This window comes from Sinohyriopsis cumingii, chromosome 19 (genome assembly GCF_028554795.1).
Source record: "Sinohyriopsis cumingii isolate HCF-2022 chromosome 19, ASM2855479v2, whole genome shotgun sequence".
Taxonomy (NCBI): Eukaryota; Metazoa; Mollusca; class Bivalvia; order Unionida; family Unionidae; genus Sinohyriopsis; species Sinohyriopsis cumingii.
In genome coordinates, this window is record NC_142979.1 from 62,873,626 (window position 1) to 62,888,506 (window position 14,881).

General features: G+C 35.8%; 1 protein-coding gene across 1 annotated transcript in view; it reads left to right on the top strand.

Moving 5' to 3' along the window:
• Positions 1–14,450, top strand: part of LOC149775830 (ATP-binding cassette sub-family C member 3-like) — a 65,051-nt gene extending 50,601 nt beyond the window's left edge. The window contains exons 21-23 of the mRNA XM_089943524.1: positions 10,966–11,132; positions 11,826–12,020; positions 14,084–14,450. Coding sequence (XP_089799650.1) covers positions 10,966–11,132; positions 11,826–12,020; positions 14,084–14,198 — 477 coding nt within the window. The 3' untranslated portion in view covers positions 14,199–14,450. The remainder of the gene's footprint in view (positions 1–10,965; positions 11,133–11,825; positions 12,021–14,083) is intronic.
• The last annotated feature ends 431 nt before the right edge of the window (positions 14,451–14,881 follow it).

The following is a 14,881-nucleotide window of genomic DNA, read 5'->3' on the forward strand; positions in this document are numbered from 1 at the left end:
GTAATCTCGACTAAACCAGAATTCAGTATTAATTTTCCAACTGCGATTCCAGTAAACGAGATCAAATTCTCAATTATGTTCACTCTTGCATTAAATCCAATCGACTAAGGAAAATATTATCGGACTAATACAAGTCTCCTTGATGAGAAAGCAAACAAAAATGATATTATTTTTTTTACTTTCAATTTCATTTCCAAGTACTTGACTTCATTTCTAGGTATTTACTTCCTCGTCAACAGACATACAATTTTTTAGCTTTCTTACACGAGTATTTATCACCTTCCTTGTTTCATATTCTTGAACTAATTCCAACCTAATTTTTCCAATTGCACGAGACAACGAAACAAATTCATTTATTTGTGCTTCTTCTACTGTAGCCAGCTATTTATATAAATTCGTCTGGATCCTCTTTATAAATCGGTACTGAGCAATCAGAATATAACGCCCTGCGCATTTAGCTTCATGTAGTGATTCAAAATCAGACATGATTGTTTCAGGATTTAGTTTATCGGATATATTAAATCCGCGCTGTTCTAATTTTTTTAATAGCAACAATCACATCATTGATATTTTCGTAATTCATATATATATAAATATTATATATTTAAAAGAAGAAAAATGCACACCACATCTCCTTGAGTCTCTAGGGTGTCTTATGACATCCTACCAAACTCAGGAGCGGAAACACAACCCCATGTGAGCCCCTAACCTGTCAAATAACAGTCTAGAAAGCCCAGAGGGCGTGTTTGCGAAAGACGAAACATTCCCTGTGTTGAACCTCAAGCTTACCCAAATGATAAGCTAGCGGATTCATATAGGGACAGATATATACATACATTTGTAAGCTTCTAAGGTGCCACCGCATCTTAGCAAGTTTACAATAGGACAGCACAACATATAGTTTTAAATTTGTAAGCTTCTTAGGTGCCATCGCATCTTATCAAGTTTACAGGGACGGCACAACATGTAGTTTTCTAACTATAACTTATACTAAGGACGGCACAACATGTATTTTTTAACTATAACTTATACTAAGGACAGTACAACATGCATTTTTTAACTATAACTTATACTAAGGACAGTACAACATGTATTTTTTATACTAATTATATCACAGACAGATACGGGGTTATATTCTACGCTCAACACAGTTGCACACTCTCCCTCAAAATCAATCCCGCGAGGTATAAAATGACACCCTGTCAGGGTGATAACGCGGAAAATTGTGCAACTTTGTTGGGTTTCGAAACCCCGTACATAATACGGACGCTATAGTATATAAACTGACTGATACTTGGAAGTTCAAAAATAGCTCACTCGGTTTTTCGTACTTGTTTTCTTGTATATAATCGCAGAAAAAATACAGATGAACCAGAAAACCAGACGAATTTAATAAAACAATGATTTTATCTGTAAAAAAAATATTATTTATTGTACACCCGCCCGTATGATAGTCTTTGATAAAATCCTTGATAAAATCAACGGGAAGTAATTGGAGATGTTTTACTTCCGTGTTACCTGTACACGGAAAATTGTTTACCTGTTGCTCAGGGGGAAATAATTGTATCATTGACTTTTACACAGTCGCTGTAGAGTTATCTGCATCTACATAAGAAAATATAATCCAGCTATCAAGCTTGTATGAAAAAGACGATTTGGATATTTTATCTGCAACACGTTGGACGGAACGCGAGTTCATACCGAAATACTTGGCAGCCGCGGTCATCGATTGAAATATTTTCCTTTCACGGGTACTTATATTGAAAGATCTGACAGCTCTTCTTGCAACGCTCTTAAATTTACCGGTACCCCCTCGTGCAGAATTTTCACTAGATGTGATAGCCTGTAGATTAGATAATTCATTATTAAGGTTTGTCCATCAATGTGATCAATTACAAGACCGTCTTCGATCTTCCCAAAGAAACACTCTCGAACACGAACCTGTGATTATAATAGTTTCTATTCCCAGTGTTGAATCTTAGATAACCAGAATTATTAACAACATCAACTGGTTTTTTTCAACCTGCAATTTCTGACTATTCTCTCACGATTCGCTTCGTAATTCTTAATGATAGGATGTGGGACAAATTCTGGGCTCATTGATATGATAATGTATTTGTCTAATTTATAATTTGTCTGAAAACTTAGTTATATAATCGCGCTCACATTTTAGCGCAACATCGTTAGTTCTTTTGTTATAATATCTTTTAAGTTCACGGTATCTCTTTCCTCCGCACCTTGCACATAACTGTGTTTTACCCCTGACCCCAACACCACATCGCAGACATGTTATTGGTCCTAAACTCCCCCTTCGGATGCTTTGGGAATGTTCCCCGCAGAATTCTTTTCTGCAGGATTTATTACAAGGAGTTACAGATCCAACTTTAAACCACTTGCACTGATTCATTATATATAATATTTCTTATTTAAATGTTTGTCTTAAATATAATATGTAGGAGTTTGAAAGATTATCTGCAATCAAGCCCTGGAAAGCTTCTAAATTCGATCTTGTCAGACTAACCCCTGATTCGCGAAGGCGAGCTCTGACTGATCTGTTTGATATTATCAGGAACGCTAAAAAAGAATTTCGTAATCATGGAGCATCTCACGTATGGTCTACATTTAAAATTATACGCGACACTGACTCTGTCATTGATGCTACAATGAATGATGCACGAGCGAAAACAATTATCGATTACCTCTTTGATAATCAGAAATATTTTTTCGGAATAAAGTCTATTGTGAAAGATGATTCCGATACGTGGATTATCGTGATAAAAATGACCCTGTCCTTGCTAATGAAAAAGCCGTTCTGTTAAGTAAAAATTCCAAGCCAGGAATGTTGACTGGGATTGATAAACCATATTACACTCGAGCGTATCCTGTGACCGCGGTCATTATGGAATCTATCCGATAAAAACACCAAAAAATCAATAAACTTGCCCCAATGAGATTCTCAAAGCTGAATTGTGTAGCCGAGCGAGTAATGGAACATTTCAAAAATGCGATGCGCGGAAACGGTCTAACAGATCTAAGACGTTCCAAGAGAGTAACGTGGGCTGAAAAAGTCAAGGACACAAGAGCATCAATAAACGATGTTGCCGAGCTAGAAAAAGCATTCAGATTTCCCATAACACTAACAAAGGAAGTATTATACAAATCGAAATATAATCGAAACGGAGCTCCAATAAATATCATTAATCATAACGCTCACGCTTGGACTAACGCAGTTACGATATTTCCGCGGGATCGTGTTGTGAAATATTATTCGGGAAATATAGTTGATTTTATTAAACAGATAAGCAAAAACGACCCTGTGTCGGTGTGGTTGTTTAAAAGTTCCGAAGATGGCGAGTATGATCAATTTGTAAGATCTAACGGTGAATTATACCGGACGGAATCTCTGCAACAGGAAATAAAAAAACTCGCAGAGAAATATTCAGAACACACTGAGCAGTTATTAACTAATTGTTTTACAGTTACATCAGTTGCCGCTCACGCCGCCAGAGAAAGAAATCATGGAAGCCAACCCGAAGTGAGTTTCTTGAAGATATACAATTGAGTTGTGTCGAGTATGGACATGGTGGTTTGTGGAATACCAAGTATGACCACAAGGATATCATTTCCGTTGACATGGTTGCGTGTTATCCGGGAAGCTTTCTTGGGATGGGCGAGTGTAGTGGATATTTTAGAAGATTTGGACATCCCACGAACTCGATGACGCGAGTTGCTATAAATGGTCCTTTACCCGATTTTGACCTGACAGGATTTGCTCGTGTAACATCGTTTGCGCTAGCTGAAAAACTTCATCCGATTTGTTATGTTTGGTTTGGCAGACATTTCTCAGAGAAACGCTGGGCACCAATAGTGTTGTTACATATATGCTTGACAGCCGAATATTGGTATCGTTGACGGTCAGTGAAGCAATTATATCATATCGACCGCAGACTTCGGTTTGGTTACCAACACCGGAGCGTATCAGTCTCGATGAAGTCATTGAAGAATATGCACGAGAGTGTCCACAGCAGACCATTGATGTCATTAACAATAACGCTCCTAATATTCTTAAAATTAAACTCAGCAATAGTGAAAAAACAGCAAAAGATCTCGGTAGAAGAATAATCGGTAAATTTACTCAAGGTGGTGCATATGATCATAAACGACATCACTCACGATTGATTATGGATGATGCTGAATTAAGTTTTATAATTGCTGATGCCGCTGCGAGAAATATATTTTGTAATCGGGAGTACGCTTTCTTGTCCGACGGAACACGGTTGGGCACAATTGTAAGTTATATTAATGGAGAATCACCTCAATACACACATTTAAGATCTTCGATGCTGGCTTATATTTCTATAAACTTGCTATCGATGATAAATCGATTTCCCGACACTGCAGTTAGAGTTGCAACGGATTCATTTTATATCGATAAAAGATATTCAGAATCACTGGCTCGTTTTACAAGCAACGATGAATCATGGAGTTCGTGGAGAATAAAAAAGGAAATGCTACATTGTTATTGTGAATCCGCTGATGTTGCTATCAAAGATAATTATTGTAGATCAGAATTATCAGAAATGTCGTCGGCGCCGTTTGTGAATGATCCAATCACTAGACACAAAACCGTTTATTTGAAGGGATCGGGAGGTTCTGGTAAGACAACTCGAGCGATTGAATTATTTCGAAATTCAGATATGATTGTGTTAACACCAACACACAGACTCGCCAGGGAGATGAAACAACGAGGAGTTAATTCTTGTACTTATCACAGCTTTTTCAAATACAGCGGTGGTGTATGGACTCCAGATCGAATGGGAACAAAATACATTCCGCGGAATATTATTTGGGATGAAATAGGCACAGTGTCGTTAGATATATTAAAAACATTTCTCGATTGGCTATTAACAAAAAATGCTGCAGTCGTTATGTGCGGCGATCACGGTCAGCCAACACCTTTTGTTGGTCCATCTCCGCATTTGTGGTTAAAAGATTTTGTTGATTATTATGAAGAAGTGTCTGATGATTATAGATCTCTTGATGCAACGTTGGAGGAATTTAAAACATTAATCAGATTACAACCGAATAAAATTCAATGTGAAATTATGCGCGAAATAATTTCAGAGACTTCAATGAGCGACTTTTGGAAAACGTGGAGACCAAACGATTTGATAGTGGCAAGTAGAAAGATAGTCAGAGACACACTTCAGATGAAATTGTTTTTACTGCAACGAGAAAAATTTCCAATGTTGCCAGTGCCATTGTGTTATAGACCAGCTGATACGCGGTTACAGAATATAGACGTTGATATTCCTGGGAAAACAGAGAAACAGAATTTAGTATTAAATGATATTGTCACAGTTGATGTCAATGTTGTTGAAGATGCACTAAAAATGAACAAATCCCCGTGGACGCTAGGATACGCAATGACGATACATTCATCTCAAGGACTAACTATTTCTGATACAGTTGTTTGGATTGTTGATGATCGAATCGAGTGGTCAAACTTAGTTTACTTGTCAGTATCTCGAGTCAGAACAATATCTCAGTTGCGAAGAATTGTCTTGGAAGAGTCAGTGGCTGATGAAATTAATAATGAAAACAACAGTGATATAATAAGAAAAACATTAGCCGGTTACAAACAGAGTGACAAAAAAAATAATCGCGATTTCGACCTCGATGTTGAATTTATCATGACACTGAAACAACAGCAGAATAATCACTGTGCGAGCTGTAATTGTATAATGTTGTGGTGTTACACTAATAAAAATCCAAAACAATTTACCGTAGACAGAAAAGATAACAATCTTGGTCATACACGACAAAATGTGATGTTGACATGTCTTGAGTGTAATCGACGTAGGGGTGCTAGCTAGTTAAGTGATCTGGGCGGTAATTGTGTGTCCTCGGGAATTACTTGTAATTGTTCACGTGTGAATCCACGTTGAGGGGCAGTTGGATCCAGCCTGTAGATTGCTGGCCTACCAGTAGATCTAGTTATGTTAGATATCTTGTGTGTCGTGATGCTCCAGATAGGATCAGTCGCTCTTTTTTTACCACCTTCAAGTTCACCTGGTTCATATAAATATCTCACAGTGCATTACCAAGTATTGGTTGTGCTGAAAAATCACGTCGTTGTACGGGTACATGTTTTTTGGTAATTGCGTTAATAGGTTTCATGTTGGTTGTTCGAGTTATTTCATTATTTAATGCAGTTATCACGCTTGGTAATCTTGCAACCCATTCACGAGATCTCTTGTCTTGGATTAATTCCTTCGCGTATTGATATCCAAATAACCGCAATAACCGCTCAGCAAGTGTTCGATTAAATCGCTCAACAATTGCCTGATCACGATGAATCTCAGTATGCCCTCGTCTGATAGTGACATTATGTTGCTTCATTGTTGATGATACTGCACCCTGAAATTCTCTGCCAGGATCAACTTGTAATAGATTTGGCCATCACAGACCACCTCGTTGATAAATTCGTTCAAAAGCAGAAGCAACCTCAGATGCTGTTTTAGTCGTTAACGGTTCTGCATCTTTGTATTTACTTGCAACATCAACTACAGTTAACGCGAACTTGTATGTTCGACGACGAACGGTATCATGTGGTAGAAATAATATATCAGCTTGGTGAACTTCATTTGGCACACTAACATCAAAATGTGCAAAATTAATTTTCTTAGGACGCGGTAGATAAATTTGCCATATTGCCTCTTTGGATAACCAATTCTTAGCAGTATCACGTGTGACTTTTGCTGCACTGGTAAGTTTACTAATTGCTGCGCTACCCCTCCAGTATCCTCCTGGGGAATAATAAATCGACTCCATTATAATTAATTACCAGCGCCTAGGGCTAATTTACCTTTCATCGCGGACTTTATTAACCAACTGGCTAACCTTTCTTTGAGAGATTTATCAGTAATAGAATTTAGCACGTGAATTAATTTCACATCCGCGAGATGACTATCTTGTAGATTTTTACTTTTATGAGCCATATCATGCGCATGACACGCTTTATCGATAGCATTTATTGGTTCTTCTCCGGGTTTTGGTCGATCTCGGTCATCAAGTCTGATATCAAGTCGGGTTCCAGGACCACAGTAATTATATCCTGGGATATGTTTATCTCCTGGGTATTTAGCCCACGGAGCCCCTGGTAATTTTACTAACTTGGCGGCAATATCACCTCCCTTTTTTTTACTTGATGGTTTTGGCTTTGGTTTTGGCGCTGACTTTGGTTTTGGCGCTGACTTTGGTTTTCGCGCCGACTTGCCACTGGGAATAAATTTAAACTTTTTTGTACCGCATCGCTCACACTTGCCCGAAACCGCAGATCTGTTATTTTTTGTTGAAATGGTTGTTAGATCACTTGTTGGGGTACGTGCTCTACATTTCACACAATATAAATCCATATTTATATTATATTATTCTAATGGAGATCACTGACTTTTCTGCTACAAGGAAACGAGAACCAGTTAAGCATCACGCAGCGCTACCAAATTCTGTTCGTATGATTATAATTGGCCCATCTGGGAGTGGTATGACACAATTGTTACTTAATTTAATAATGAAGTGGATGAAGTAGGACAAATTGTATTTGGAAACACCAAGTGTAGACGATCAACGATGCTACGAAGTGTTAAAAGATTTTAATGAAAGTGCAAAATCATTAAATGAAAACGGCGATGATGTTGTTGAATTTATAACTGACATTAATGAAGCGCCAAGTATTGATGATATTGATGGATTTATTAACAATTTAGTCGTGTACGATGATGTGATGTTGGATAGACAGTCAAATCCTGCCGGATATTTTCCAGAGGCAGGCACAAAAACACTGATGTGATTTATGTAACCCAACGATATACCCAAATTCCTAAAGTGATCAGGGATAACTGTAATATTCTTGCTGTGTTTAATGGAGTTGATACACACACGTTACGAAATATACATCAGACTTGGTGCAGCGGTGATATGGGCATAATTAAGTTTAGAAATTTATTTAGTCAGGCTCAGTCAACCCCGCACGGATTTATAACGATAAATTTACATGATCCTCGAACACGGTATCGAGTCGGGTTAGATACGATTTTTGGATAAACTGGTTTTCGAAAAGGGACGCAGGGAGCAGCAGCAACGACGGCGACAATTACGTTTACAACGAAGCGTCCTCGCGGTTTTTTAAAGGGTTTATTTCGGCATTTGGAACCTTCTAGAAGTAGTAGGATTCGCCTCCCCTACTACTACCTTCACTAGATCACTTCTTCTGTTGAGTTCCACACCTAGAAACCTTAATAAGTTTGAATAACAGGATATGGAACCATATATACTGGTAAAATCAAATAGACCATGGGCTTGCACCTGTGTCATATCTTGAAAGCAGTTGAGCCCAGCATAATTTAACTATGCGTTCATTGAAGGAAATTAGAAGAAATTATAAACATTTCCAGTACAGACGCTGTAAAAGCCTTGTACTTGGATCATCTCTCTGAGAAACTGTGTATAACAATGATGGTCCAAGATCGACATTACTTATAAGTATAAAACTGTAACGCTCAAATGTTAAAATATAGAAATACACACAGGCCTTTGTGTAGCTGTACGTCATGATTTCATGTTGTCGCTTGGCATTTTCATGGACTTATCTGTAAGACCGTGTTTCCATTCTCAGGTCAGCATTATTATTATGGCTCCTCTTTCACTCAGAAGCTTTTATTAAAGATCGTGGAATGACATATTTTCCCGTCTTAAGTCATAGCTTAAGGGTGTATCATGCACCTATCATGCGATTCAATGGAATGGTCCTATCAGCAAGAACAAAGTCATTGATTTAGGTAACTCATCTTTTATATCAGTATTCTAAATCTAAACCCATTCAAGGTAGTTCAGTTACATTTATGCTTAAATTATAACTTCTGAATGTATCATTTTTATATTCATAGTATTTTCATCAAGACTGAAATCATAAGATCAACGCTGTATATTTATGTGTCAAGCCTGTAGGTCTCAGGGATAGTAAGATTTAAGAAAAGCATATTGCTCATACATCATGACCCAAGGAGAGTCTAAAATAACACACTTTTATGATTCACTTTTAAAAATTTAATGTTATTTTTCATGGTTAAGATATAGGTCAGGAGATTTGAAAATAAAATATTTTAGACGATGTGTCTTATATTATTTTCAAGATCCTATTTGTCTGCAAAGTTAAGGCAACACTCATCTCATATTTAATTACTTGTGGTGTCCTGGCTGCAACTTAATTTCATTAAGAGTAGTATCATAGTATTATCCAACATTCCAATTTTACATATTAAAATTTTGTAACTTTCATAAACTTAGCCACAAAGTTATGATGACATGCCACTTTTATATATTTCTTACCAGGTCTTGTAAACAAAATCCATATTTATAGAGATGAAACTGAGTGTGCTTATTTTCTTGATAATCTGACAGTGTCTCATAATACTTTCAAAATTCTACCTTAAATGTTATATTTGTATTCAAAGTTTCTTATCAAGGCCATCACTCTGAAACCGTATAAGATATTAAGAAGAAAGAATGTAGATGATACAGATAGAGTCTTGCATACCATGCTGTATGTCATTTCTCAAGTTCAAACTCAAGCCCAGAACACTTGTGTTGTCATGTTAAGTTATTATGTTATGAATACTGATGCATTTTTTCAGCCGTCTTAAATTAGTCACGTTAGTTAACGTATTGTCATTCCATCTTTCTATTAACATTTACTTGCCTAGCCCATGCCTTTGTGACCGCTGGAGAGATTTAATTAACTTCCGCCCATGTATATATATCACAATTAGATGGCGTATCATGTCACATACAAGCCCACTGTCCTTGTATATGGCATGATACGCCATCGACGTTCAAATCAAGGCAAATTAAATTGTAATATGTGATTTTGTGCATTTTTTGGAGGAAAACTTTTCAAACCACTGAATATTCTTTAATAGAACATGAATCAGTTATGTATCATAATTGGTCATATCAGAGCCACGAATCAGTCTCATGCTTAAGGTCATATATATATATGCTTTGTATCATTTGATAAGACATTCTTCTATCCAATGGCTATTGTGATTATTACTGTCATAGGGAAGTTTCACTAAAATGCAAATGAAAGTTTTATTATAAAAATCTGTCGTATTCTTATGAGGGAAGCAGTTACGTATATCTATGTTACGTGATTGTTTGGTACATGATTGCATATATATTGTGTGTAACTTTTGGCACATGTTTGTAGATTGCAGAGTAGCTATAAATAGATGTATACAATCATTAATATTATTATAATAAATATGCCTCTTATGCAGTTCGATAAAAATTTGATTTGGAAGGATGGATTCTGTGGTATATACTAAAACATGTAGATGAGAAGATTGTCACCAAGGAATCATTTCGAAATGCATCAGGTAGTGGAATCTTGCTGTGTAGTGTCCCGTTAGGTGTATATAAGACGAATAAGTAGACAATTAATTCAGTTCTCCGATTATTGTTTCCTATGATTTTCTTTTAATCTGAGTCTGCGGATGTATTTAATGTTGTGTTTAGATATTATATGAGAGAAAATATTTGTTTTCATTATTCGTTTGATTTGCAAATTGCCCAATCTGTTTGGTTGGGCTAAAATATTATTGAGAAATTTTCGAGAATTTATTCAAAGAAGTTATGGACAAGGTCATTGTGATTCATCAGGACTGTTAGCAGATCAGCACATTCGATGATCTGGATATATTCTTTTCTGACTTGTGAAAATGATTTTAGGACTATTTTGGATATAATTCATAATTCTCTAAGTTCTTTTTAAATTTTCATTTTGTAAGTTTGATAATTAACTTATTTGTCAAGCTTTACAAAACCTGTTTTTTCTTTATCTTTCTACTGTTACTTAGTATATGACCTTATAGTCGTAACATTGCACTGTTTCGTTTTAAAAAGGACCCATTTGTATTCTCCGACACCTTGAGGGTGAATATTGATCCGCACAACAAATGTACAGATGAGCAAGTGTGGAATGTTCTCGAACAAGCACATATCAAAGCCTTTGTACTGGAGCTACCGGGTGGACTAAACTACGAATGTAAGGAGGGTGGACAAAACTTCAGGTATATCTTCTGTGAAATCTAAAAAAGAACCTAAGTGAATAGTTCCGCTAGTTTGTTACCAAAACTGAAAATGAATATTTTATTTCCGGCACAAACTAAATCGACTCTATAAACATACACTTAACTGTGTTATATATCTCTATTTTATCTATTTGAATAAGTGTTCCGCCATGTCATTATTGTCCGCAGCTTGGAATAAAAGAGCACAATGTCACTAAATCTTTCAAATATATATCTAAGCGAACCTTTGTGTACTTTGATAATTTTAAAATCTACTGAAATAGCTCCATTACTGTCGCGTTCACAAAGAAAATTCTAACAATTAGTGATATATTCAGTGAAATACTTACATCATACCAAAAGGAACTTGCTGCTCCAAATAGATTCGATTCAAACTTTTCGTCTGGAAAGAGAAACATGAGTTTCTTTCCAATTGTTTGTAGGGAATTTTCAATAGGTTCATGTTTATAATAGGATATATTAGAACAACATAATGGACAATAAATTTATTCAAATATATCGGGAATAAATTAAACAATTAAAAAGTTATGAGAAAAAAACTTTAGTTTTGTCAATATATTAAACGGGTCAAAAGTAACCGTCGTTTAAATAACTCAACGTAAGTGATTGAAATCATTAGATACATTTTGGAAATATGTCCAGACACTTAATCACATCTTGATTTCAATCTAGTTTAGGGCAACTACAATTAATATGCCTCGCAAGAGCTCTTCTGCATAAGACCAGCATTCTCATACTTGACGAGGCGACAGCGGCTGTTGACATGGAAACAGACGACCATATCCAGCGAACAATTCGGGAAGAATTCAAGGAATGCACAGTTCTTACAATAGCCCACAGACTCAATACGATTATGGATTATGACAGGTAAGTCACGTGTGTATCTTGAATGTTTTAATATCGTGTATTGTGTGTGTGTATGCATACTCTTAAAATTGTCAGAAGCAGAGATGGATCATCTTGATACTGAATATACCGGCCTCATTTATCTTCCATCCAATGAAAATGTATACCTAAATGTCATGTAATTAGAGAGAGAGTTTGATATTTTCTGTGCCTTTCAGAGACCACAATGATGTATACAATAAATGGGCAAGTTATGCAGGGTATTTATGACCATGTATATACGAGGAGTATAATAACTTCAGAGATGGAGCTGTAAGGTACCGACGATGTAGTTACCGTACATAGGTGGGGGACCTAAATGTTTAATTTCTTTCTAATTTTTTAATTTTGCTGACAGTTAGCTTGTAACAAATAATTATATCAGTGATAATGGTTTAAAAATTATTTTAAAATAAAAGCACGCTGGTTGTTTATCATAGCTGCAACGAAATGTCCACCTTTTTTCTCCACAACGAAGATTAAATGGTCGGTCCATGTGAGTATAGACAGGAGATCGGTTAAATACTACACCATGATAAGAATGAAAATACTTTAAGTTCAAGTTACACTGAATAAAGTTGGATACATCTGAAACTTAAAAAGTGCTCAAAAGCAATATGATAGATTGCCATAAAATTATTTAACATTGAAGGTACCTGCAGTCATTTCAGGTCACTCTTTTCACATTTTGGAGGGTAGCTGTTTGACGGTTTCATCCCGAGTCTGTTTTGATCGGTCGTCAACAAATGCGTGACCCATCGTGCACAGTTTTGTTCTGGGCTTCAAATGATTTGTCAAAATGTTCAAAACAACCGACGAATTCATGTCCATGATAATGTAAATATCTTCCACTTTGTATGGAGAATTTTCACTAGCTTTCCGTTTCACGGTAGCTCCTCATGCTCACCATCACAGATAATGGTCTTCCAGAATGTAAGTCATCTGAAATGTATTCCTTTCAAACGATGAAACCACATCTGATTTATAGGAAATAAAAGACAATTTTGTCAGCGAACTTCGTTGAAGCTGGTCTTTATTCGAGTCAGACAGAAACCTAAATAGCACTCGTATTTTACAGTATGCTCTTTACATAGGAGAAGTGTTCAACTTACAACGGCAATTTTATGACAATGTCTTTTACCTATGTTACGTCTCACGCATTTGTCCACAAACTGTATACTCATTTATAAGTCAAGGCCAAAATGCAATCATCCTAAACCCTGATCTGCTGTAGTACAATGGACAGGTAGATCAGGGTTTATGCTTTTGTTATATCGATTATTTTTGCCAAACTGCACATACACAGATATGTCAATGCATTATGCTACGGCGGATTTGGGTCTATATACTATGTAGTTGCATGTGACTTATCAGCAAGGAAAGACGGTATTATCGAAGAAATCCAGTGGTAATGAATAGTTTTTTCAATCTTGCTGGATCTCTGGAAAAGGTTCAAACAGGTTTGATCTTACTGTTTCGTGCAGAAAACATAAAATTAAATTTAAACTGCTATCCATGGGGGATATCGCTTCTTGGACAGTGAAGGATATGTCCTATAAAATAACAATGCACAAAAATGTAATTTCTATAATCAAACTTTAAATATTATAGTTAAACTGGCAGACTCAGGAAAATAAATATTCACACATCTTTGTAAACTGCCAGATCTGGCGTAATGTTATTTTGGTTTACTTAATTTCATTACTATTTTATTATCAGAGTAAACGGAACAACAAGAAAGGTGCGTGCTATGTATTGAGGTCAACGTGATGCAAACAAAATGATGAAATATGACCCCGTTTGTTGGATATCAAAATACAAATACGATATAAATGGCCGGCAATTCGGTCTCGGCTGATGGGATATTCGTATTAGTACAAAACAGCGCAGATTACTTTCAATAAAGTTAATGTCAATATAACGTGCTCCAATGAATCATTTGTGGTAATTGTTTATAATTTTTTCCACTTATCCTTGTTTTCCTTTTTTTTGAGTTGTAGAATATATTTAATCATTTCAAATGTGTGACTTTGTCGATTTTTCAGAATCATGGTCTTGGATAAGGGTCAGATCAGAGAGTTCGATTCACCGACTAACCTCCTAAAGGACAAGTGTTCGATGTTTTACGGAATGGCCAAAGAGGCAAATCTTGTTTCATAGACCAAAAGATGCATCATTGAGTCATAGCTTATGATGTATATACCTTGTGGTTTACCGTTATCGCCATGAATAAGGTACATTTGAATTAAGAATGAAGGATAGAATAGGTGACCTTGGAGTTTGTACTATCAACTCAATACAATTTAATTGCACTTTAACCGTGTTTCATTAATTATGATCATTACTATACACCAAGATGAAGACATTTTTATTTCCTCGAAGAACTCCTTTTGTTGTATAATTTGACAAGCTTCTTAATGCTACATAACAATTTACCATGTCACTTTTCCAAGCATTACACTAATCATTATTTAGAAGTCAGAGTAAAAGCAGTATGCAATAAAAATACAATCTAAGCATGAAATGGAATTCAAATATGAATAAAACATAAATAATACAACAAAATCGACAAAGATTTAAAGATATTTAAAAAAAAAAAGATCTAAACCACAGTCAGTGAGCAGAAATTCAAGTAAATATTTATAAATAAACCCGATAGTAGTTAGTTATACCTGTATGCACTGACTGACATAAAACTTAATTGCTGTAAAAAAAAATAATTTCACCTAACTTCTGGCTGAAAAGAATCGCCCGTATTGGATAGGGAAAGATACATCAATATTGCATAACAGAAAATTTCTCGCAGGTTCAATTGTTTTTATAATGTTCAGTTTTACATTAGT